The following is a 25,760-nucleotide window of genomic DNA, read 5'->3' on the forward strand; positions in this document are numbered from 1 at the left end:
ATATATAGAGAGAGAGAGAGAGAGAGAGAGAGAGAGAGAGCTATCGCCGAATGTATGATCATGGACCTTAAAATGTGCAGTGCTCCGCGATTGAAACGCGATAATAGGAGGGTATGGCGGAAAGTGAGTATCGAGCCAGCGGTGAGCGCTAGGTGATCGCTGAGGGGGCCCAACTGCGTCACGACGCATCAGAATGACTCTCGTTTTCATGTGACACAAAAGTGCATCAGCTCGGTGTCCCCAGCGACCAACGGTGGTGCAAAAAAGTGCCTGCTGCCATGGTATCTGCGTATCGCGTTTCAGTCGATGAGCACTGTACATACAGACACCATGCTTTATTTATATTCTGAGCGCAAGGTGCGATGAAAGAGCGCCCTGGAAGAGAACCCTGGAATGTACGCAACCTGTGTTATTAACATGTTTTTAACAGCTGTGAAAGATAGCGCAAATCAGCCTTTCTTAGGTCGATTACCTGAAGGTGCAGATATTATTTGCACAAAAATACACATTTTTCGAACACGTAATTAAAGGGTTCACTAATGGAACGTAGAGGTACATTATCGCTGTACGTATCCGGCCAACCATCCTGTCATATTTTGTAACTGAACTTATGCCACAGTTGACACACACTTGAGTCAGATAACCCTACAATTATTCAAGTTAGGGCACATCTTGCATTTCGAGGTCGAGCCGTAGTAATGTTTATTAACCGAAATCCTAGGACTGACCCCACTTTTTAGACATCTGGCCCCTAAGCCTGCTAAAAGTGCACTGGTTAAAATTGTCTCAAACTGCTAGAAGGAAGTTTTTGGAAAGCTTAACTGGAACGCGACTCTATTTCACCCAAAGTTTTAAGGACGGATATCTCAGAAAAGGTGCTAGTCTTAGGATTTCTGCTAAGCAGACATAGCTTCACTTCTGCTCAACTTCAATTTCGCATTTGGAATATGTGCCTTAAAGTGAATACTTAAATAGTTATTTTATAAATATTTTTCAGTCTAGGATCTGACGAAAATAAAGGTTTTCCTCCTCCTCCTCCTCCTCCTCATTAGTTATCGGGGTGTCATGATTATGCGAAAAGGTGAGGCGTCCAGACAGGACACAAGAGAAGAGAAGTGGACAACACGGACGCGTTTCTGTTGTCCACTTCCCTTCTCTTGTGTCCTGTCTGCATGTCTCACGGCGTTCGTGTTGTCCACTTCTCTTCTCTTGTGTCCTGTCTGCACGCCTCACCTTCTTGCATAATGAATTCTTACAACTAGCTCAGCTTTCTGTCGTTCTGGGCATCATGATTTGTCGTGCGTGTAATACCCTCCCACTCAATAATTCACCTGGACAGGTTGAATTGCACTGTATAATCTATGAGATGTCAAAAAAAACGACACATGATATATTGTAACCAGCATGGAAGCTTGGGCTATTCGGTTTGATATTAGGAATAATAAAGCAGCGCAAAAGACATGGACGAAAGGGAAGACTCAAGACAAATACAGGCACTAAGTTACAACTGCACTTTATTTGTTTCACGACCATATAAAACCAAGAGACAATTAAACCATTTTATTTCCCTTTTCTTGATTATTAAAGCAAAAGCCGTGGCTCGTTGCAATGGCTCATACCTAAAGAACGCGGCATCTAGTCGAGTGGTACAAAAAATATCATCAGCAGCAATGGCTCATACCCCTTTACGGCAGAGGCTACAAGCACTCAACAAAGTGAAACGAACAGTGCATACCTTCATTAAAATAACCCATACAATACACCGAACAGCATTCGTTTCAATAAAGAACAAACTCAAATAAAGCATCCGAACCGTCAGCAAAGCATTGCCAACCCCCCTCGGAGGTACGCTACGGCCGAGGATCCTCGCCAAGCGAGGAACGAGGTGTGACATGCGAGGGCGGCGTGAGCAAGGCGTTCGACCGCGAATGCTGTTTTCCCCTGCTGAGAGGATGCAACGTTAATTCGAAAATAAACGTCGTTGGCGCGAATCTGTCCTCGCTGCACGAGAGCGCGAAGCCGCAGCTAAGCGTCGAAAACAAGCCGAAGAAGCCGTACTGCGAAAGCAGCAACGTGACGATACGAGACGGCAGCGTAGAGAGGAGGCCGAAGCTCGCAGACAACGACTTGCCACATATTTGTTTCACACTGCAGCTCGTTATGTCTTGCAATGAGTCTGACCCCTCCGATCATATAACTTAATGCCCTACCAAGCGTGCAGCAGGCTTTTCGCCTTCACGTGTTACGGGTGTAACATGCTGCCAAACTTTTCTCTACATTTCAATTTCAACCACAGCTAATTACCCCTATAATTAGGTGTGGTCGAAATATAAATGTAGAAAATAATGAAGAAAAGGAAAACGAAAGTCTACGAAACGTTAGCTTGTCGCCAGTAGGGACCAAGCCAACAACCTCCGCATTACGCACGCATTGCACTCTCATTTCTGCCACGGCGACGGCCATCAAATAGTTCACTACATCGACAACAGTGTTTGCCTGAGTTTGTGCTACACACTAACTTGGGTATTTCATTTATGTGTGCTACATCTATCCGTGGGAGTGTTAGCCAGCGCTACTCAGGGCCCGGGTGGGCGGACGTGGAACAACCATTTTTGGCCCGATGGCGTCACGTAACACGTGAACTTGTAAGAGCAGGCAACTGGCTAATAAATTCTCATATGCTACTTAATGACATTAAGGCTGCCAGATTCGAGACCCTCGCTATGAATAAACGAGGGAAGGAGGGAAGCTGAGGGGCTCGATTTTTGTTATTCAGGACCATATAAAGCGAACAGGCAATGAAGCCAAGGAGAACATAGGAATAATTAGCTGTGGTTAAAATTGAAATGTAGAAAATAATGAAGGGAAAAGGGAAAATGAAAGTGGACGAAATGTTAGCTTGTCGCCGCTGGGGAGCCGAATCGAGCCCTTCTGGTTCACTTCTAAATAAAAATATCAAGGCGCAAATAGATATAAAAGATAGAAAGCACAACGATACAAATGGAATATCGCATGTCTTTCAAGCCATAACGGAAATTTTGCATTATCTTCCTCTGTCCTGGAAATGGCATTCTTTATCGGAAAGGGCGATGGACGGCATTCTTATACGCGCTTGCCACCCAATGATATTATAATTCTGGCTTCAACAATGAGCCGCATGACTTCATTTTCACTCTTGCGCAATATTTCTGTGTTTTGAAAAGGTGGTTTCCATACGCAATCTCGTGGTCGTCGACTCGTAATCGTGGTCGTCGGCATGAGACAGCTGTCATGGTGTTTGTTCTTACGACAGTTCTTAAGCGTCTGCAACCATGGCATCTGGTCTCTCCAGGCCGTTAGCCCTTCCATAGTTATACGCAAAGGGTATGACCAGCTTTTTTTCTGCTCCTTTCGTCCACACCACGGACAGTGGTGCCGCGAACCAATGCTGCTCTTTCTTGTATGTCACGTGTCCAAATTCTGCTAACTTATGCTAAGACTGTAGTAAATTTACCCCCATGTACCTCATTACAGACATTTTACGCAAACATATCTGCGAAGCATATTAGAAATATAAAGAATGACTGAAAACGCAGCCATCTGTTCACCGCGTACATGATAGAACCCCATGCTCTGGTGAGCGAGTAATCACATTCTGTGCAGTGTGGCATGTACAAGCAACCTTAGAGAGAAAGAAGTCGTAAGGGAAAGGTAGGGAGGTCAACCAGGTTGAGCGCGGTAGGCTACCCTGCCCTAGGGAAGGGGGAAAGTGAACTGAAAAATGAGAAAGAAGGCAGAAGTTCACACGTTGTATTGGCACACACGCAAACAATCTTAGATGTGCATCGTGACATAACCCACCGTAGTTGCTTAGTGGCTTTGGTGTTGCGCTGCTAAGCAAAGAGGTCGCGGGATCAAATACCAGCCACGGCGACCGCATTTCAATGGGGACGAAATGGCAAAATACCAGTGTACTTATATTTAGATGCACGTGAAAGAACCCCTGGTGCTCGAAATTAATCCGCAGTCCCCTACTACGGCGTGCCTCGTAATTAAATCGTGGTCTTGGCACGTAAAACCCCATAAAGGGAAAATGAGACATCCACCCAATCGTAGCAATTGCTACAAAGGTTGCTACAATTGCTACTTTGTAGCAATTGCTACGATTGGGTGGATGTCTCATTTTCCCTTTAATAATTACTTCTCTCCACCTTGCGGGTTTCCGCAGAGCTATTAGGTCAAACTCTTGCCTTTGCTTCGAGTTGTCGACAAATTCGACTTCGCCCTGCCATCTGCTAGCTGCCGGGTTAGCTCAGATGGTAGAGCGGCTGCCCCGGAAAGGCGATGGTCCCGGGTTCGAGTCCTGGACCAGCACTAATTTTTCTTCAACTACGAGGCTTCTTTTTTTCCGAGGAACTCGTATGAGTTTCCTTTGTAGCAATTGCTATGATTGGGTGGACGTCTCATTTTCCCTTTATTAATTACTTCTGTCCACCTTCCGGGTTTTCGCAGAACTATTACGTAAAACGCCATAATTTGAATATCATGACATACACGATAAGTGGACCACTTTGGTCTCCTCACGCAGTAAAATTTTACATATAGGCACTCAAATGACGATGCTTATGTGGCTTCTGAAACTTACTGTTTGATGTGTGGTAATTTGAGCTCCCATTACTTCTCGTGGGGTGAACATCACTGCCCAGTGGATACCTTCGCACGTGGGCTGGAAATGAGGAGGCTGATCGCCTCACTTCAACTTGTGCTCACAACGGGAGTGGCTGCCCAGAAATTTCTTGCGTGATTGACAACGCCCGTGTGTTAATCCGCCGATACCTCCTAAAGCAGCACCCAGACCAGCGTGTTGAAAACGGCTCGTTCCCTCCCCGTGTTCGTGGTCATGGCTTGCCTCGTAGTGCCCAAGCACTGTTAGTGAAAGTAAGAGTTGACGCTTGTATGGTCAAGGACGTGTAGACAGTCCATCGTGTACGTCCTGTGCCTCCTGTGAGACACTTGAACAGACAATTTGAGTGTCCCGCATTCGTCACACGATGTGCACTGCTAATTAAGGAATATGGACTGATCGGGCTCAAGTGTACTACCCTTGACAGTTGCCTGTTTCCGAGAAGGAGTGCTGCTCAACGCGACCAGGCCCATACAGCCTTGCCAACTTTCATGCAGACAACTAATCCGGCCTCCCGTCTATAGACATTTTTTCCGTGTTCCTACTTTCCTTAGTCCGTGTCTCTTTCTTCTGTCCGTGTCCGTGTCTTTCCTATTTTCTTTCCTATTTCTTTGTTCCCTATCTTCTTGTCCTCTTCTCCTCTTCTCATTCCCTCCTCCGGAAAGAGTAGGCAGGCGTTGTATCCCACTCAGTGACAGTTGTCAGCTTACTCCCTCCCTGTTTCCTTTGTGTGCTTGTATATTTCCATAACTAATATTAATAATAATAGTACGGCCACTATTGAGAAGCAACTGGTCAGCCCTTGTTACCGCTGAATATGCGGCCCCATCCGGTAGGGAATTCACAAAAATGACACGACATTTTGAACGAGGACAGACGTGCGCCTGTATTAATGCTTACTTTAGTCCGATGCGTCCAGCCATTCGTCGTTCGCGGCCATAATCATGCAGAGGGCATCCTGATGTTCTAGCACGCCGGTGCCCATTCAGGTCAGAAGCTGGGCACGCATACCTCAAGATCAGCGCCAACATTCCCAGCTATATATCACAGCATTTCCTATTCGAAACTGCTCCCTCCACTCGCTAGGCTGCACGTTACGGTGCTGTTGTTGGCACGTGAAGTTTCAGCGCTGGTTTCCCATAGCCTGAGCTTGCGATATGCGTCGCTGTTTTCTATCCGCAAGTGATGTCCCAAGAGGCACGCGTGTCCCAACAAAGGGACACGCGGCTGTAGCGACACCTTCGTATTAACCAGCTTGAGGCTAACTGGTTAATATCACAGGTGATGAACTTTGACTACGCCTATACTAGATTACAATACTCGCGGCTTCCACTATAGCGGGCTATATTTGCAGCTCTGGAGTTTTATGCCATCTTTTCCCGTGATTACCGTGTTAGCAGTATACCGTTTTCCAAAGAGGTTATCCTTGCACTCTTCAGCCGCTTCCTTTGTCCACGCAAGCCCAAGATCTCCAAAACAGCACTCACCCTTCTCATCTCCTGCTCGCACAACCCGGCCGCGTATATACGCGTTCTACTGCTGCGTACATACGTGTCCGCGCAATCTTCGATTTTCGCTTTCCTCTCATTCCCTGCAGCACTCATGCTCTCAGACGGGTGAGCACTCGTGGTTCTGGCACCGCACCAGTATCGCACAAGCGACGCCTATGCATGATTCTCCAACATTTAATGCATCCAAGCTCAGGGCCAAGTGTCTGTCGCCAAAGCCCGTGCATGCGCCGAATGTGTGCACGCTCGTTTCCTTCAAAACTGTTCCCAGCTGCGCTCCACCATCGCTGCAATTACTCAGATGTCCAGCCGCAGGCCACCCACCCTCCGGACGGATAGAGATATGGCAAGCGCACACTTGCTCGCTGTCCTCCGGGCGGCGACGACCAGGACGGCCGGAGAACTGTGGCCGCCTTAATCGCGCTCCCAGCCGCACCTCTCTGCGGACGCGAACACAGCAGGACCCCACGCGCTGCGGACAATTGCCTCGCAAGTAATCAACGCGCGGGCCGGACCGCGGCCGCATTTAATTGCTGGCCCCCTCCCTCCCCCGCCGTCGCGGACGTGTATTGAAGGGCTACGCCAGGCGCAGCGTCAGGGAAGCGCGGGAAGGAGAGCCTCTGGCACTCCTGATGTAAGCCTGAGCGTGCGAACGCATGCCGGGAGAGGTCGCGCGTGCCGGCAGTGATGAAATATAACGCCCGCGAAAGATTGCACTTGGCTGCGTGGGTGAAACAGGTCGCGGGTCCTGCCGTTCTGTGGGACGCAGGGAACAGCGGGGCGGCCTGAGTAAGCTGTAACGAGCTGAAATAGGCACACACGCGCTGAAATAGGCGCGGCTGCGGGCGGATAATGAGGACGAAATCAAACAAAGGGACGGGCCAGCGCAAGAGTGTTTGCCGAATAAATTCTCAGGAGTATGGTGCTACAAAGCTGCCGAGGCGCCTCGAGTGTTAGGCTGTCTCTAGGGTCCTTATCATCACGCTTTGCGAAAAAGACAGCTTTCAGTAAAGCGTGTGCTTCCTCGACTCGTTCGAAGCTGTGAAAATCAATTGGAGTTCACCCGATTTGATTTATTTGCGCGGTCAGTCTTCGTATCACAATGTAAGGAAGTCGCTCTTCATTCTCGAGCGGCTTAAGGCCAGTCCGCTGACGTCTAGAGGTTAGGATACGTAGCCCAAAAGAATGACGCGGCGCGAGCGTGACAATCCATAAAGCTATTTTACAAAAGTGGTTTCTTGCACGTGTTTTGTGTACCGAGCTTCATCGCTCTTCGTGGCGGTTTTGATAGGTTGGAGGTATTTTGAGGTTCAAACTAAAAACCCTCTTTCCTTCAGTTCATTTTTCCTCAAGCTAAGGCTGACCAATGTTCGGTACTGCATACAAAAAAAGAACACTTTCTATATAAAATTTCAAGAGCTGATAGTCCGCAATGCACTTGTGGCCATGCGTATGAGGATGTGCAGCATCTTCTGGTAGAATGTCCGCGACACGACACACACAGAAAACGCTCAGCGCGTGATTTAGTGGCATTAGGTCGCAGGCCCTTCAGCCTCAGGAATATCTTAGGTCCTGCAACGACTGGACGATCGGCCGTTGTCTGTCCAGGCACTGCTTGAAGACCGTCCCCATCGCTCGTCGGCCCGCAAAGCTGTGAAGGCACTTTTGTCTTTCTTGAGGGCGACTGACCGATGTGAACGCCTTTGACTCGCTCAGGCGCTTCGTGTGCGTGCGCGAGCTCACCGCAGCTTTCCTCCCCCTCCCATCCCTCTATCTCCTCTTTCTATCCCCTCTCTCCCATCCCCCAGAGTAGGGTAGCCAACCAGACGCATTTCTGGTTAACATCCCTGTCTTCTCTCTTTATTTCCTCCTCCTCTCTTGGCAAACATACTCATTGCAAAGACGAGCGTTACTGCCCCTTCAAATATTTCTAGAAGTGAGCAATATTCTCGGAAAGTATTGAGTATAGAGTGTGTAAATGTGATAAGCGCATTATATGGGTTTCTTTCTTCTTTTTTTTTTGACCCAAATTTGGCCATTTCAATGCCTGGTTTTGTGTACCTCATAAAAATCTAACCATGCTTTCTCATGTGCCCTGATTTTAGTCTAGTTATGTGACTGTTGCTGTTCTTCTGAGTTGACTTTCAGTTTTAGTGTGGCATTAGTGTTCTTATGTGACTGGAATTTGTTATTATGATTTCCTTTTTTACGATGATTTATTTGTTTTTATCCCTAAGTGAAAAGGAGTAGCGGGCGCCAATTAAAGGCGACAACATATCTCCTAAATAACACATACTCAAAAAATGCTTAGGTATGTTCAGTGCTACACCATTAGAGTGCGAAAAGCAGTCTTCCATCTTCCTATATAACAGTTCTACCTACTATTTGTCAACGTTCCCAGATTGCCGATCATATCCGAATGACACGCGCAGCAACGGCAGCAATCACAAATTGATTTTCAAACTCCTCTCAGGAATATCACATCATACGGATTCTATAACGCCGTCTAAACTGCCGCGCGGACAGAGTGCCTCGCGAGGCAGTTTCTTTGCAGAAGTGCGAACAAAAATACCAACTAGAACGAGACAGCAATAGTATTCTTTACACTGCAGAACCACAAGCTATGTACCACAGACTACCAAAACTACTACAAACGGATAGCAGTGACTGATTTTGCAAGTTGTTTCTCATATAACTTCGAGTTCAGTGATAGACTACGTTACCATGGGCTGCGCCACCCCTACTCATAGAGCAGAAGAAGAGAGAACAAGTGCTTGTCATTGACGATACAAATAGCAACCATAAGGCACCGTGCCACCGCGCGCCTGTCTGCGATATTCCCTGTATACGCCTTCTTCTCCAAGCTAAGTTCCGCTCTATTTTCCTCGCTATAGTTTCACGGACAGCCTTCCATTCTTCGTAGGTCTCTCCTCGTCAGTCTAGCGCTTTCTTTGTCTCGTGGTTTTATCTGAGCCGCCCATCAACGTCTTCGCTTTCATTGGAGCTGGTACAGGTTGGGCTTCCCCTATGTGCTTCCATCGCCAGAGCGTTTCAGCATCTTCATTTCTCAACTTACGTTTTCGAATCGATATAGCGTCGGCAAACGTTAAAAACGAAAAAAAATTAACGAGAAAAAAAAAACGACTGCCAGTGCGTATTGAGGGCTTTGGCTTGAGTAGAAGTGGGGTTGAGATGGAGGCTGCACCGCAGAGACGTCTAAGGGAGCGGAAGCTCACAAACCTCCGGTGGCTGAAAAGAGCTCGTATCTATCGGTCTGGCTGCCCGAATTCTCGCTGCGCTGGGCGGAGCGCAAGGAGGCAAACGCGTAGAAGAAAGGAGTAACGGTCATATAGTGTATACTATACGTCCACAGCGGTACATTCGCCATAGATTCGAGCACGAAAAACCCGCAGCGCGGCTTCGGATGAAAGGCGCGCTCAGAGGCGCGAGCAAGGCCCGCAGGGGCGAAAGAGGAACGAAAAATAAAGAAAAGAAAAAAGGAGGCAGGATAAAGAGGCGGCCAAGAAATAAAGCGCAACGATAACCCCCAACGACCACCTTTCCGGAGAGCCTTTTGAACCGCCCAGCAAACAGACACAAACGCGGCAGTCTTTAAAAACAAGAAAAAAGTTGAATAAAATAAGGACGAGCAACTGCATCCGACGCGCCGCTCTCCGCACAACGGGTCCGCTCCGCAGCGTAAAGTTTTCACGCGCCCACGGAAGCCGAGTCTATACAGTATGTATATACGCTCCATATACTGGCTATACGCACGCAACAGAAGCAACCGCCTCAAAATATAAAATAGAAGCAAGCAGAGAAAAGGAAGACCAGCGCAGCCCTGTGCTCACTTCGCCGCGATCCTGATGGCGAAGAAAAGTGCAGGAAACTTCCAAAAGGGTTATCAAGTGGCTGCGAATGTTATCGATGAAAAGAGATGAAAAAGAAAGGGAAAATGAAAAAAAAAGGCAGTTAGGTAGGTTCCGAGGAATTGCAGCGGTGGGAAGGCTTTCCACGTCCAACGCTCTTATTTGTTTGTTCGGCTTTCTCGTTTTCACGCGTCCGCGGAAAGAAAAGGAGGAGACGGGCCGGGTTCGCTCGGAGCCGTTTCGATTGTTGCCGGTTCCTCGGCTGCCAAAGTGCGCGCACACACACACAGGGACGCGTGGAGCGATTCGGGCCGACGGATAGCATCCTCCCACTCCTCCCATTCGTCAGGGACGTTGCCGGCTGCCCGCGTAGTACTTGTCGGCCTTCTTCGCCGAAGAAGCGTTCGTTCCTTTACGCCAGAGTGCATCTACAAGAGGTGTATACATTTACGCCCGGAGCACTGGCAGAAACGCCCGGTATCTATTTATCTATCCATTCAACCGGCTGTCTACCTAGCGCTGCTGAGCAGATTATGCTGTCTCCCTCCCCCGCCTGGTCCCTTCCTCCCCTTCTTCGCGTCAACTGCTTCCACCTTGCTAGGTGCAAGCAGCCCGCGCTCCCCCTTCCATCTTAGCTGGTGTTTGCCCTTTCTTTCGGTGCAATACCCGCGGAGTTCTCCTTCCTTCTTTCATTTTTCTCCCTTTGCTGACGCGTCTCGAGTTCACTCCTGTATATTCTTGCATTGCTAAGAGCTACAAACTCAAGTCGCGTCTTCGGCGGTGTAGGTTTTTGGCGAGAATTTCGTTGTCACATTTTTTTTTCCACTCGCTGATGCTTGCAAAAACTGAAACTCGAACGACCGAGGGAAGGGGGGGGGGGGAAGAAAAAACAGTGCTAAAACAAGCGCCAGTTGTGTGAGAGGCTGGCGCTGATCGGCGCTTTAGGGGAGGCAAGGCGAGTCCACGCGAATGAGAATGGCACTCGCAACCACTCTTCAAGATCACGTCAGGCCAGGTGGTGCCCAGAAATGCGCGTTTTTATTACAAGGCTGCCCGAGAATAATAGTACTCTAACGGCGAACGGAGACCTTCGCCCACCCGAATGCGAAGCACTCGTTCTCGTACCAGCATACCTTGCGTCAAGAACGAGCGCGCTTCTTAGTTTTTCCTTCTTCATTCCTAGCGATTGCGCTCGTGGCCGGCCTTTCTTAATTCTCCGTGCTTGCGCGATGCCCCTCGCGCAGCACTCGTCGCCCGCTGCGGGCTTCCCGTGTCTCCCTTTGCTGTTTTCTTTGTCTTACCTTTTCGCCCTCAAGCGACCACGGAACAATCCAAACGAGATTTCGGCGCCGCGCCCGAGCCGCACAAGAGTTGTAGCTTGCGACGGTTCGCGCACAGGAAGGCACGGCGCCCCGGCACACGCGAGCTGAGAGCGGCGGTAACAGCTCGGCAAGGTGCATGAATAATTCTCCTTTAGCCCGAAAGGAAGGAGGCCCTCACATATGTGTGGCGGAAGCCCTCTTATGCGTCTTGTTTCGGCTGCTCATTAACATGTGTAACAGCGCGTATCGTCTAACCGGATACATATCCGCGCCGCCGTGCGCAGCAAAATCCAAAACGTGCTGACCAAGGTTTTTAACGCCGCGCGCCAGGGCCCCGGGATGGCGTGCGCGGGCGCATCTCGCGCCACGCTCGCTCCCCCGTGTCGCGCGCCCCTGGCGCGCGGCTCTCCTGATTAATAGTCGGCCGCCCGGTGTGCCGCTGGTCCCTAAGCCGATTACACTAAGGCACTTTCTGCGCGCGCGCCGCCGCGCAACCCCGTTCGCTTCTTGCCGAGGCGGCGGGCAGCCCCGAAGCCTTCCCTCTTGCTCCCGGCCCCCACGAGAGCGGGCAGCAGCACATCGCGCCGCTTGCTTTCGACAGCTTTCGCCCGCTTTACGTGAACGGTGCCGTGCGTGCCTGCCGCGCCCGCGCTTTTTCCGCAACGCGCGCGCCGAAAGAAAGGATAGGAAAAGAAAAAAAGTGGGGCAGGAGCGAGGGATCCTATTTTCGAGCTTCTCGGCGCTTGTCCTTGTGCATCTGAACCTTCCCGCAACAAGTCTAGGGTTGACGCTGTTTCACATCCCGGCCAGTTTGTGGAAAAACAGGCGAACGAGTAACGGGCCCGCATCGACAAGCAGTGCACGTTCGCGCCAGCCGGGTGTATTGAATTGATACTTTCCCAAAGACGCCGCATGGATACCGGCACGGCGTCTGTAAAGTGGGCGCCCTCTCTGCGGTGTCGGCGTGACTCTTTGATCTGTTCATAGTGCGTCGCGCATTTACCGCTACCCGTTTTATACAGCGAAGGAAAGACTAAATGGAGCGACTCGCTCGGTGGGCTCGCCGCAAGTAATCCACCAATTGTTTTGACAGTCGTTGAGGAGAAGGCCCTCCTCGTCATTATTTTTATCCTCTTTCTCTCTCTCTCTCTCTCTCTCTCTCTCTCTCTATATATATATATATATATATATATATATATATATATATATATATATATATATATATATATATATATATATATCAGGCACTGAAACCACTTAAGCAAAGGGGAAGTGATGGGCATTTAATTAAGAAGAAAGTATTTGTACGTGTTACCTCATATTCATCACAAAGAAAAAATAGTATTATTATTTGATTTGAAACCACATATACACATAAGAGAGAGAGAGAGGAAAGGCACGGAGGTTAACCACGTCTGCTACCATGCATGGGCGAGGGGGATAAGGTACCGAAAGAGGAAAGGAGTTGGAGAGGAGAGACAGTTCACTCGCACCGTAGTAGGAATAGGGTGTCTACAGGCTAATTTTCCTGCCCCTTGGTTTTTTTTTTAAAAGTGGTGAGCGCCACCATATCTTTTTGGGTTGATGATGGATAAGGCCGAGTACCCAGAATCTTAGTCTCTGTAAAGGGTCGAGCGTCCAGTAAACTGAGTGCGCTCGGAAGCGCCTGACAATGACAATGACAAAGAATGGAGTCCGGCAGTAGGAATAGAAAATGGTAAGAATGTGGACGGAACTGTCCAGCCTCTGCAGCATGCTGTGGCTCTCGTTTATATTTGTAGTTTCCATCGTTATTCATTTTTCTTATTTTTTCTGTTCTGATCGTTTCTCACTACGCTGTGCCTCGCCGCGGTGAACGTCTCTTAAACTACGCAGCCCACCTTTATAGAGAAGGAAAACAATCAAGCACGCCCCGAAATGCCCGATGCCTCGCAGCTTTTGTGGTCTCCCTTAGTCTCCCTAGGTTGCTTCAACGGTATCGCGACGCATGGCTGCCATCTCCTCGTAATTTACAGCAACAAAAAAACTATGCCCCAACTTAGTATATCGAAGTATGTTCTGATAATTTTGACGTCAGGGGGGGGGGGGGGGGCAATTAGACGCGAGTGCGTCCCTGCACACTCTCATTTATCAAAGTGACGTTTCTATGCCTCGTATCTCTTATAAATTTGCGATTTCCTGCACACTGTTACGCGCTCGCGGATGCTCAGCACACCTAGAGTTTTCTGTTGGATACCTCTGAGGTGGGCGAAGTTGGCCTATAATGCCGTAAACAAATGCGTGATCCCCGGTGGTGGAATCGAACCTCTTCCAGCACAGCAGCCCCGCAGTCCAACCACTATAGGCCACGATCGCTCACATGCATCTCCTTGGGCCGCACTTCGAGACGTCCGGCGCGTGCGTCGCGAGTCAGTTTCTCGCATTCTTTCCTTGTGACAGCTAGCGCATTGAGAGGCACTGCCTTCAGCCCTTATTTACTGTTAGTTACCTCCCAATTGGATAAAGTCCACTCGTAATGCTATCACGCTCAAAGTGCTCAGTAATGCACAGTAAGGAGAAGAAGCCACATGCCACGCCCACTCGAACCACCGCCGGCGCGCACTGTTGCCAACGGGAACTTTCGCGTACACGCTAAGCCCGAGAAAGCTCAATTTTCGGGCAGCCTCTGCACGCAACTAGGAACGCACTGTGCTCTCGTGCACACGGCCTGCGCACGAGAGCACAGTGTCATATCTTGAGCACTTCAGCTGAGCCCTCAATACGCTTAGAAATTCAGTCCTGTTTTATATATATATATATATATATATATATATATATATATATATATATATATATATATATATTCGCTTCATTAATTTTGTTTTCTGAAAGCTCCTTTGTGTGGCTTTTCTATGCGCACGCTTTCGTGGGAGGGAAATTAGTAATTGGTGTAAGGCCAGCCGGTATTCCTGAGTAGCTTCTTCTCGTCTATCGACTGCAGGGTTTGCCAGGTACAACGCCGGCCTGGCGTTACAATGCTACAAGGGCGAGAGTAAATACTCTCACTGGCTATAAAAGACTCGAGCTGACCGCAGCCACTCACTCTGGGCATTTACTGGTTCGGAGAAGCACCGAAACAAAGCTCAGAGTATGCTCCCATCAACGCTAAAACCCACAGAGCTGCAGGTCATGACGCCTTCCACTCTGCCCGGTCATCCAAGATAAGTTTTACTAGTTCTTATTTTTGTATGCATCGATGAGTGATTTCGCTCACTATGTCAAGTAGTGATACTCTTTACACCGTAATTGTCTACCCACTTCCCGTGCTATCCAAAGGTCCAAAGCCAAGAGACAATCGTACCTGTAAGTTCCGCGGGTGATATGGACGCGAAATTCAGTGGTTGTCGCTTCAATACCGATATGCGGCGTGCTGTGCATTTTCATCAAGAATATATCAAGTTTTTATTATTCAGCACCATTACTGACCTTTTCTTTTCTCTATTTTTTTCTCTCAGCTTTGCGATTTCATACGTCATCCGGGATATTCGAGCAGCCAAAAAGTTTGGATTTCCCAGTATGTTCTCTCTGCAAAAAAAAACTGAAAACGAATGACTATAGCTCAGAAATTTCTCAAGGCAGGCTCCGGCTTACAAGAACGGCGTGAGTTCGACGGACTTCCACATAAGGGGAGTACGGGCTGCACCATGCACGTGGATCGTCCACAACAGCACCTGCTTCACCCAGGTGGCTCATAATTTCCGAGAATAACGCCGGCCACAGCACTTCGCGCTTTAAAGGCACCGGTATGCGCACCGTAAAACAATTCGAGCGCAATGTTCTGAAGGGGAACAGTAGTGGCAGGCAGCCTAATTAGCGCTTTGACATTGCTCATTCTGCATACAGCGCATGGGTCGGAGGTTGCCAAGAGAAGGCCATGGCATTGGTCGTGTCCTATCCTCAGCCGTTTCGTCTCCTGCGATGTACTGTGCACAATGCTTTTCCGCCGCGTCATACATGAGAAGCACGAGTACGGGTTCAGCCACTTCTCCCGGTCGTGCGGTGAAGCCCGACCCGCGCGGAAGATCAGCGGGACGTCCGCTCCGTGCAGGGAAAGCAGCACGCGCTGCAAGCGCGCAAAGCGGCCAGCGCGGATAAATGGCGCGCGCATTAAGGGAGCGCTTACCTTTGCGCTGACGCTGCACACCGCGAGCAGGAGAGCGAGTAGGAGCCGCTGGTGCCACCCTCCGCTCAGCCTCATGCTGCTTCGGGCTCCCTTCTGCACCGCTGGAGGGGGGGAGGGGGAAGGGGGGCAGAAAGACGGGGAAACGCAGCGTTAGCCAGGAATGCGGTGTCAATCCCCGTTTAGAAAAAGCAAGTGTACAATCGGAATCCACCGACGGCGCAAGCGCTCGGCCTTCGTATCCCAGAGAATACTCTGCGGCAGCGACATGTTTTCATGCTGAAGAAGTCCTACAGCGCCGTAAGAACAATTTTCGGACCACCTAAAATGCAAGCAGAAAATCGATAAACAACGAACTCTCGCATGAAATACTAAGACAACATTTCTTATCAATTATTTTTTTTTCATATGTTGGGTGACCAAATACAGGGCATAGTTACAGGGCAACAGAAGTCGACTACTTCAGTCTGCAATGACAACGTCGTTGAAATGGACATTCATTCAGTGTGTTTAGAAACCTTATTGCCCCGTACTGCGCGGTGTCACCTTACGCTGTCACCCGAAACGCTTTCCACCATTACGGCGAAACAGAGAAAACGGAAAGAAAAATGCTACGCTGCGAACACTAACAGTAATACCATGTTTAGGAAACACTAAATAGCAACATTAGATCAGTTTAGGTCAGTAACGTATTCTTTTAACACTTCTTTTTCCAATGCACTCATTTGGCCGTAGAAGTTTTTTTTTTTTATTGTTATAATATAAGGAGATGTTGGCGCACAGTTTAAGGCGCCGGCTACTCCTCATCTCTTGAGTGGTTCTGTCATACATCGTACACGGTTCAAGGTTACATATAAAATAGTCTTTTCACACAAACATCAGGACTTATCACGCAACGTTTCCACAGGAAGACTATTACGTAAGGAATACATGGTACATACAATATACAATGTAAATGTCTCCACACTTATGTAGATGAAAGTCTCAAGAGTACAAAAGATATTGTCGCCTAATAACACATTGTCTAGTCAGCGGGTGGTACATACATCGTGTAAATGCATTATCACATACAGTCACAACAGAACAGTCAACATAACATAATTCACAAACAGAAGGATATATACAGTGACAATGAAATGAAGGGAACAATGAAAGCGCTAATAACGTCCAGCAATGCCGCTGTCTTCAAAAAAAGTCTTTAGTGCTTTTAAAGCACTCTTCTGTAAGGGCGTTGTTGGCCAAGGGCCCAAAAGTTTCCTTAAACTGAAAGGTCTGCGGTCTGATTTAATTAGCGCTGATTTAAGTCGGCTTCTTGGTGTGTCGTGATGTTGGCAATCTAGAAGGAGGTGATATATATCTTTGTCTACAAATCCACAATCACATTCGGGGGTTTCCGCACGGCCAATTCTGTGTAAGAAATGCTTTGTGTAGGCAGTGCCTAGCCTTAATCGATGAATGAGGGTTTCCATAGTTCTATCTAATGACAATGAAAATTTGAATTCAATAAATGGATCAATATGATATAAGTCCGAGCTCTTAGAATTCTGGTCAAACCAAGTGTTTCTAGACATTTTGAGAGACGTTGTCCTTATAATGCAGTGTAATTCATCCTTTGATATTGGGAGCGGAGCCGTATCATCTTTGAGGTCTGCTTGTCGTGCTGCTTCATCGGCTGCTGTGTTGCCAGGAATGTCGCAATGCCCTGGTATCCACTGGGATGCTATTGAATGTTTCGCTTCGCTTGCCTTTGTGAGGTTTTTAAGTGTTTCATATATTATACTGTCACTGAATGTTTTCCCCTTTGTGTTGCAGAGTGATGTTAGAGCCGCCTGTGAATCGCTGGAAATTACCCATTTTTGCGCATCTCTTACTGACAATATAAATTTTATCGCACATGGGATTGCGAACAGTTCAGCCGTTGTGGACGAAGTCGCACGAGATAACTTAAATGATTCTTGTTTATTGAGGTGCGGTATAATGAATGATGAAGTTGAAGAGGTTGCTGTACTGGAGCCATCTGTATAAACGTGTGTGTATCCTGAATACCGCATATATATCTGGTACAGCGCTAGTTGTTGAGCAGCTCGAATGAACATGTCTCTTTTGCTGAATATCCCATCTACTGACAATTCGATTTTTGGAACTGTAAGCAGCCATGGAGGATACTCGATGTCTGAGTTCCAAAATTCATTTCTTCGCAATATGTGAAGATTTTCTTGAATTTCTACATGAACATAACTTCTATCTCGTTTCATTATGTCTAGAGCCAATGGGTGGTTTTTATGCTGGGTTTGAAGACTGAAATAATGCCGGCATAATTCTGTAGTTCGCATAACTGGAAATGGTGATTGGCGAGCCTCAGCTATTACAAGAGAACTAGAAGTCGCTCGTGGAACTCCTAGGCATAGGCGTAGTCCTCTAGCTAAAGGTATTTGAAGTCGCTATTCTGACGTATGGGAAAGTCCGTGTAAGATGGGCGCGGAATACGCTACTCTTCGTCGTATTAATGCATTGTGAACAGTCAGCATGGACGATACTGATCCGCCCCATGATGTGCCTGTAAGTCTGCGAAGTACAGTCACTATGGCACTGACCTCGTTTTCGAGTTTTTTTATGTGGGGTGCCCAGGATAGCTGCCTATCAAGTATTACGCCTAGAAATCGATGCTGTGTGACAATCATTAGAGGGTGTCCTTCCAGATTAAGAGAGAAATTTTTTACTGCCTTCGAGTGAAGGGCAATACAGCTGTCTTTGCGTGTAATAGTACCACTCCTCTCTCTCTCTCAAAAATTTGTTGATTATATTTATGCCGTCTTGCAATGCCATTTGAAGTAGTTGAGCATTAGACCCAGATGTCCAAATACACACATCATCTGCATACAGTGAAAACTTTAACTGTGATGGCAGCCTTCTTGTTAAATCAGCCATGACGCAGTTAAAAAGGAAGGGGCTGAGTACGCTTCCCTGTGGTACTCCCTGTTTGACAACATGTTCAGCACTCTTTCCTTCACCCGTCTGAACAAATATTTTGCGACCTGATAGAAATTCAGACATCCATCGCAAGGACCTGCCAGACAGACCAAGTTCCAACATGCTCAGCAAAACATGAACGTGACTAACAGTGTCAAATGCCCTCTTGATGTCTAGGAATATTGCTATAGTCATGTTCCCACGTGCACGCTCGTGCTCCACACAGGTTACTATATCTAATATTGCATCCATTGTGCATCTATGTTTTCTAAAACCTACTACGTAGTTGGACAGCGCATTCGTTTCATTACACCACCATTGAAGTCGCGCGTCAATCATTTTCTCCATTACTTTGCATAAACAACCTGTCAAACTAACAGGGCGGAAGGATTCAAGGCACAAGGGTGTCTTACCAGGTTTTAAAACTGGTATGATTCGAGCGACTTTCCAAGAGTCAGGTACAGTTTCCTCTATCCATAAGTTATTATAGATGTCTAAGAGAGCATTTGTACCTGTCGGTCCGAGGTTTCTTAGCATATTGTACGTTATGCCGTCCGGCCCAGCCGCGGACTTTTGGCGACATGATGCAATTGCACATTGAAGCTCGCTTAATGTGAAAGTATGTTCTAATTGAGGATATTGGGCCCAGTAGCAAGCAGTAATTTTTCGCTTAGCCAACACTACTGAAATATCAAATTCTGCACATTGCGATGAAAAAGCAGGTCTGGAAATAAGCTCACAAAATTCATCTGCAACTATTATTTCACACGTGTCCCGAGCTACAGCGAGAGCACGAAATGTGAAGCTCTGTGTTACAGGTCCGCTTAAAGAACGAATTACTGGAAAAATTCGTGGGACAGCCGTGTGAGGAGACAGCGTGCCGCAGAAATCGCGCCAGCGCCGTTTGCCTAAATTTTCCATTCGTCTGCGCATTACATTGTGTACATTCTAATCTAATCTAATCTAATCTAATCTTCTAATCTTCCGCTCCGTCGGTAATAAGCTCTTTCGGTCGACGTCGGATGGCTCTTAGGTGTTCATATTCTCCGTCAACTGCAGCATAATCTTTTGGAATTGGGACCTTCTTTGTGCATATGTTCATATTGTCCTGCAAAAATTCTGTAAATTTTTACACTGTTGCATGTTGATTAATTTGATCCGTTAGGCAGTACCGAAAAGCCTGCCAGTTGGTTAGTCTGCTGTAGCGCCTGATGTCACAGTGCATGCTAGGGTGGTAAACAAGGATGAGAAAATGATCACTTCCGCGCGTTTCCATATCTGTTGTCCTTCCCACACCATTCACTAGATCATGTGAACACAGGGTAACATCTATGCAGCTTGAGTAATTATATCCACGAAGGAATGTTGGCGACCCATCGTTTAAAACAGTCAAGTTGCATTTATCTATGGCGCACTCAATAACGTTACCCCTTGCATCACAATGATCACTGCCCCAGATGGTGTGGTGTGCATTGAAGTCGCCACATATAAATACATTAGAATGAGCTATTTTGAAGATATCCACTAGCGCTTCTACTGAAATCCGGTTTGAAGGTTGTAGATATAGATTAATCACTGTTATACAGAGCTTGCCAAAGGATACTTTACATGCGATGCATTCCGGGAAGTCTGAATCACTGGGCTGAATTTGATAAGATGGTAGGTCCTTTCTGACTCACAGGAGCACTCTGCTAACAGCACCTTGACGAGAAGTCTTGTATATCACATAATTTGAGAGGCGAAAGTCGTCATTGATTCCCGCCTCTTGAATGCAAAGTATTGGGAAGTTGTATTGCACAAGCAGTTTAACAAAGTCAGCACACTTCCTTCGAAGACTGTTGGCATTCCACTGAAATATGGAGACATTTTTGTAACGGTTATTCATGCTCTGCCTGCCGCAGTTTCGGCCCGGATTGTTGACAAAATAGTGCGTCTAGAGGCAACAAGGCTTTCACTTCTGGTAGGTTGTTTGCTTCCGGCAGAGCAGACAGGATTGCCTTAAGAGCTGCGAAAAGCATTGGCAAAATCAATTGTGTCACCGATGCTGTGGTATGTTCGCTATTAGCTGGTGTTACTTCTGCAGTAGATGAGTAAGGTCGCTGAGAGAAATGTGTGCGAGTACTGGAGCTTTCTTGTGTATTACTTTCTGCCTGTTGTCGTCTGGGTTTCCGTAGCACTGATGCATAAGACTGGGCACTTGACTGTAATCCTCTTGATTGATCTCTTGTTTGCACTGTTGGTTGTTCTCTAGAGGAGGAATAGCTTGTTGATGCTCTTGGCTGTGGTGGTTCCGGTGCCCGCTGAGGTGGGTGATCTGGCACTGGATGAACAATCTCAAGGTTTGGGGCGGGTTCATTGCGTCTCGGTTGTCTTCCATGGATTAGTTCGTGTCGACGCATTTGTGCCACTGCTTTTTTCTGAGGGCAGCCTGAGAAGGAGGCGGCATGGTTCCCCGCACAGTTTGCACATTTAGGTTGAAGAAGTGACTTGCACTCCTTGTGGCCATGATCTTCTGAGCAGATTTTTCATCGACGTGTGCTGCGGCAGGTTTTCGCCATGTGCCCAAATCTCTGGCAGCTATAGCAGCGAAGTGCTGGTCCTAGGTATTCCTCGACAGGGTGACTGGTGAAACCCAAGTAAATTCTTCCTGGAATAGGGCGATCGTCTCTGAAAGTCAGAATTACTGTGTGAAGTGGACGTGACTGTACTGCTCCATCTTCTTGGCGGGAATATCTTATCTGTCTGCGTGCCGATATAACTCCTGCGTCTTTCAAGAAGTCTAGGAGTTGTTCGTCTGTATACTGCAGAGGCACATGTTTTACTTTCCCAACGTTTCGCGTGTATGACTCGGGGATGAAGGGCTTGACTTCCAGGCCGCCTACACTTGAGAGCATCAAAAGGCGTTTCGTCGACGCTAAGGAAGCAACGCTGACACTGAAGCTTCCATCTCTGTTCGTCCTGAAAGACTGTACTTTTTCTTTGGCAGCGGAAACTATTTCGGCAGACACTCTGTTTGGATTTACTTGCCAAAAAGTAGTACCTTAACTTGTTGGGCGAAAGACAACCGGAATGCCTTCGGCTCGCTTTTTCTTGTAAAGGTGAGTAAGTAGGTGAGTAAGGTAAGTAAATGGTGCATCTTCACCCATCTCTTCTTCATCACATAGCTCATAATTCGATGTTGTGTCATCGTACTTGCTGTCTTCTAGGCGAGGCTTCCTGCTCTCGACTTCACCGTCAGCCATTATTCCTGAATTCGCTGAAGTTGATTCCGAGTTGTGGAGAACCAAACGTGCCGGCTTTATGAAGCTTTGTGACGCTTGCAAGGCCCCAGGGTTTTCATTACGGCCCGTAGCATCATTCATATGGCTTGTTGCGTTTGGACGAGCATAAGGCTCGTGACGATGTTCTCGGCTTCCGACCACCGTAGCGCAGGGTAATAGCCAGGTCCTCAAAAAAGAAATGTCGTACCTGTAAGGCGCCTAGCACGTTGAATCTTCACCCGACGTCTCGTTAATCCATAGTCGTCAATGGTAAATGTCCAAAAACCAGAAAACTTAGAGCACCGCACAAAAACAGCGACCGAACAGATACACTTCTTCTTCAGAAGGTTATTACAATAGAAAGTGAAGGTCGAACTTCCTTTAAAAAAAAAATCACCGCCCCTTCCAGTCGTGATGGTCGAACAACAAAGATGTGTTCGTTTTACTGAGTGTTACATCATGCAAGCCAAACTTCGCAAGCAGTCTATATTGTAAATCTTTTGCGTCACCATCTTTCATCTCATTTTCGGTTTTACGTGCTTTAGAGCATGCTTTACGTGCTCTTTTGCGGTTCTCCTCGTATGTCTTCTTCTTTTTCTTCTTCTTTTTCTCTTTTTTTCTTCTTGTGCGTGAGGTTTCTGTAATGGCGCAGCTCGGGGTCGGCCACCCGGTGCTGCTGTTTAAACTCGGCCTCCCTGGCCCGCAGCTTCGTGTCGGCCCTGCGACGACGAGCCCGTTCGCGAGCCAACTCTCGCTGACGCTCGCGGTAGGCAGCTTCTTTCTCAGGAGTACACACTACTCGTGGTCTCCCCATAGTTGTAGCTGGGATGCAATTTGCGGAACGGCTAATCCAAAGCTCTCTATATTGGGCGCAAGAACCGCCACTGGAGATGCGGGTGCTACAACCGTTCTCACGATTGGTCGGATTGGTTTGATGATTGACGTGGCTGCCGGCACTCCTTGCTGGAGCAAGAAGTGCCGGCTGCCACGCACTCCTCGTCTCACGTTTCAGTCACTGGGCACTGTTCGGTGGCCGCGCACCACCAGCATAACATTTGTTTCTATAGCCGTATAAAATTAGCGTATAAGATAGCATTCTCACAGGGGAAAAGTGGTCACTCCAACCCTTTTCCTCCTGTCGAGCTCTTCTTTTCCTCTCCCGCTACGTCATGTGGCCGCTTATTAGCGAAGTCCGACTACGACGGCAGAGGGTCCGCATAAACAGCTTCCCTGTAAAAAAATTGAAAAAACCACAGCGCGGGTGTCCCACCAGTCTAACGTCACGGATTTCAATGTATCTTCTCGTATGTATGGGTGGGTTTGGGCGCAGGAAAAGCGACCGAAACTTGCTAGGTTTGCGAGAAACTTGCGAGAAAGAGGTGCGTTTCACACAAAGAGTTGTTGCTCAGTTTGTCGACTCACAATACGCGCGCGCATACGGGTAATAACGCATCCGGAATGTCCATGCAACGACACTCAACGACTCAGCGTGTCATATAGGTCGTAACTGGGCACTTAAACACTGCTAGCGAGCGTGGCCGCTGTACCTGCATCTAAAACACGCCTTCTACCACCTTTTACGCACGTTGTGAGTAGAAGCACCTCACAACGTGCGTTGTTTGCGTGCCGTGTGAGCTGTGTGGCCGCTAGCTATGCTCGACAGGGTCAGAATGGACTCCAAGAAGGCTCTTCATTAATTCTGGTCAAACTGTTGTCTTCGCCTGTACTCATCCGTAGAACAACGCGTTGTTCATCTCCCAGCTTAGATCAGTCTACGCGCTAATTACACACTAGAATTTCGTCCTTATAAAACCCACCGTTATCGCAGCGTTTCAGGTGTCTGATGTTAATACGTGTTCACTTACATGTGCTACTAAGTGGAGGTACATATGCGGCAACAAAAACAAGTAAAGGGGGAATCCTTCATGGTGACACCCTATATACCAACGAGAGTGTATACGTTTGCGATGTCAAACGTTCACCTGTGTTACGCATGTGCTATAGTGTTAATGCCATCGAGGGGAGGAGGGGGGGGGGGGGGTTAATGGGAGCTGCCGACGCGGCTCCAGTGATTACTGAAAGCACTGAAACGTGCAAAGAATATTCGCACAGGTTCGTCACTGGTGCGAAAACATGAGGTCGCAGGAAACGACACACCAGAATCACGCCCGAGGGTCTGCTTCTAACCGACATCGTCTGACCACTGTAAAGCGGTTCCAACCCCACTTTAGCTGATCGAAAAAAATTTGAAGTTCTTATTGTGGCTAGCTCACATTGGTTTTTCATTGGAGTTCCAACGGACTGTCAGGTTCTTAAATGGATTCCCCTGACTTGCAGTGGATTGTAGATTTCCCGTTTCTAAATCAACTCAAAACGTGCCAAAATTATTTTTGTGCTCGAACTGATCATTTGGTGAGATAAATCAGCGACATTGTACAAGCAACAGAGTGGCTTAAGCAGATTTTGTTGAAGAATCGAGCATATAAGGGGCAGTCACCTGCAACAGAGCGCGTATAGAACTGTAATGAAGACATGAACATGCAAAATTAAACTGAAACGCTCAAGGTGAAACTGCGTAAGAGTCCTGACATTTAAAAAGAAATGTGACAGAAAGAAAAAAAATGTAAATTCAACCAGGTAATAATATTATTGAATCCCAAACAAAGCCTCAAAGTTCATCTACAAATATGTTAAAGATCTAATATCTGTTGTCTACGAAAAGGGCTCATCCCATTAGTCACAGCATATTTTGTAATACTGAAATAACGGAGGCGATTTTTCTGCCTGTGTGATTAAAATTTATTATTCACCTCTGCATCATCTTTCGATTGCTCAGCTTCTACGATAATTTTTTTACCCCAGTCCTCGTTTTGAAATAAAGCCTAGTCGAATGATTACGAAAAGTTGTTTTCCGCGCCGAAATCGATTACTTAATTGCTTCTGTTCCTCATAAGTATGTACATGGTGGGGGAAGAAGCTTTCATTGAAAAACGTTCAACCTAATATGTGCCGCTGTGGTACTGTAATTTCACTTCCCATCAGCTGTTTCCCGCGGGCCCTCGATTGCTTCAAGCACGCCAAGGTTTGACTGGTCAATAGTGACTGTGGCGGAGCCAATTGCAGGCGAGTCTGTGTTATTCCTTCCAAATAAATCGACTTTGATTTTCAAGCTGAACGAAAAGTATATTGATTTTTAATATGATATGAGTCTCACAGTGGAAATATAGTGTGGGTGGGGGAGGGAGGGTGAATTCACGACGTTGCCCTATCTAGATGGTATTGGGGCTGAATTCACAAAGTTGTTTGCCATGGGCCGGTTGCCTATACGCTAGTAATGCGTTTACCACTGTCCGATCGGCTGGAATATGCTATTACAAAAAAATTTAGCGTAACAGCTTTTTTTTTTTTTGAACAGGCGGGTTCCAGCATGCAGCGGTCTGCCTGCAAAATAACGCGTAGATACTCGTCTCGACTGCACCATCGTGACAGTGGCTCCTGTTACTGTTTCAGCAGTTTCTCGAATGCGAACGCCGAGCAAGGCGTTGGTGGCCTGCGACTGCTGCAACACGCCATAATCATGGCGGGAGTGTGGTGTAGGCTATGGGAAAACAATTTACCCTTAGTATCACTGCGTTTTGGGGATGAGCTGCCTTTCTGCCGATGTAAACTGCGAGTAAATAATAGATAATGCTATAATTAGCTATTATATGATAGCACTTATTGTTGTGGCACCACGATGCAATCACAAGGCACGCGCCAATAAAAATTTCAGAGCAGTACTGAGCAGCCTACATCCCTTTTAATGGCGACCTGAAAAGAACTAGAAGAAGAATTAGAGCAGCTTTATCGTGTCCCTTGCTCATCTGCTGCGTGCGATAAGCTGCCAACACTCATCTTGCCATTGCCTCTTCTGGATAAAAGTCTAATATCAGTTACATTTAATCAACATGATTTTGTTTACTTGAGCTGTCACAAGATGTATGTTTCGACTGTCGTCAGTTTTCAGTGA

The 25,760-nt window shown here is 47.4% G+C and overlaps 1 protein-coding gene across 3 annotated transcripts in view; it reads right to left on the reverse strand.

Moving 5' to 3' along the window:
* LOC135909421 (follistatin-related protein 5-like) overlaps positions 1-25,760 on the reverse strand; it is a 490,536-nt gene that overhangs the window by 425,340 nt on the left and 39,436 nt on the right. For 2 of the 3 annotated variants that reach the window (XM_065441374.2, XM_065441372.2), the window contains exon 2: positions 15,525-15,625. In XM_065441374.2, coding sequence (XP_065297446.1) covers positions 15,525-15,599 — 75 coding nt within the window. In that variant the 5' untranslated portion in view covers positions 15,600-15,625. Of the gene's footprint in view, positions 1-15,524; positions 15,626-21,959; positions 22,078-25,760 lie in introns of those variants that run through there. The other variant, XM_065441373.1, reaches the window with a different exon arrangement.

Source organism: Dermacentor albipictus, chromosome 1, assembly GCF_038994185.2.
Source record: "Dermacentor albipictus isolate Rhodes 1998 colony chromosome 1, USDA_Dalb.pri_finalv2, whole genome shotgun sequence".
Classification (NCBI taxonomy): Eukaryota; Metazoa; Arthropoda; class Arachnida; order Ixodida; family Ixodidae; genus Dermacentor; species Dermacentor albipictus.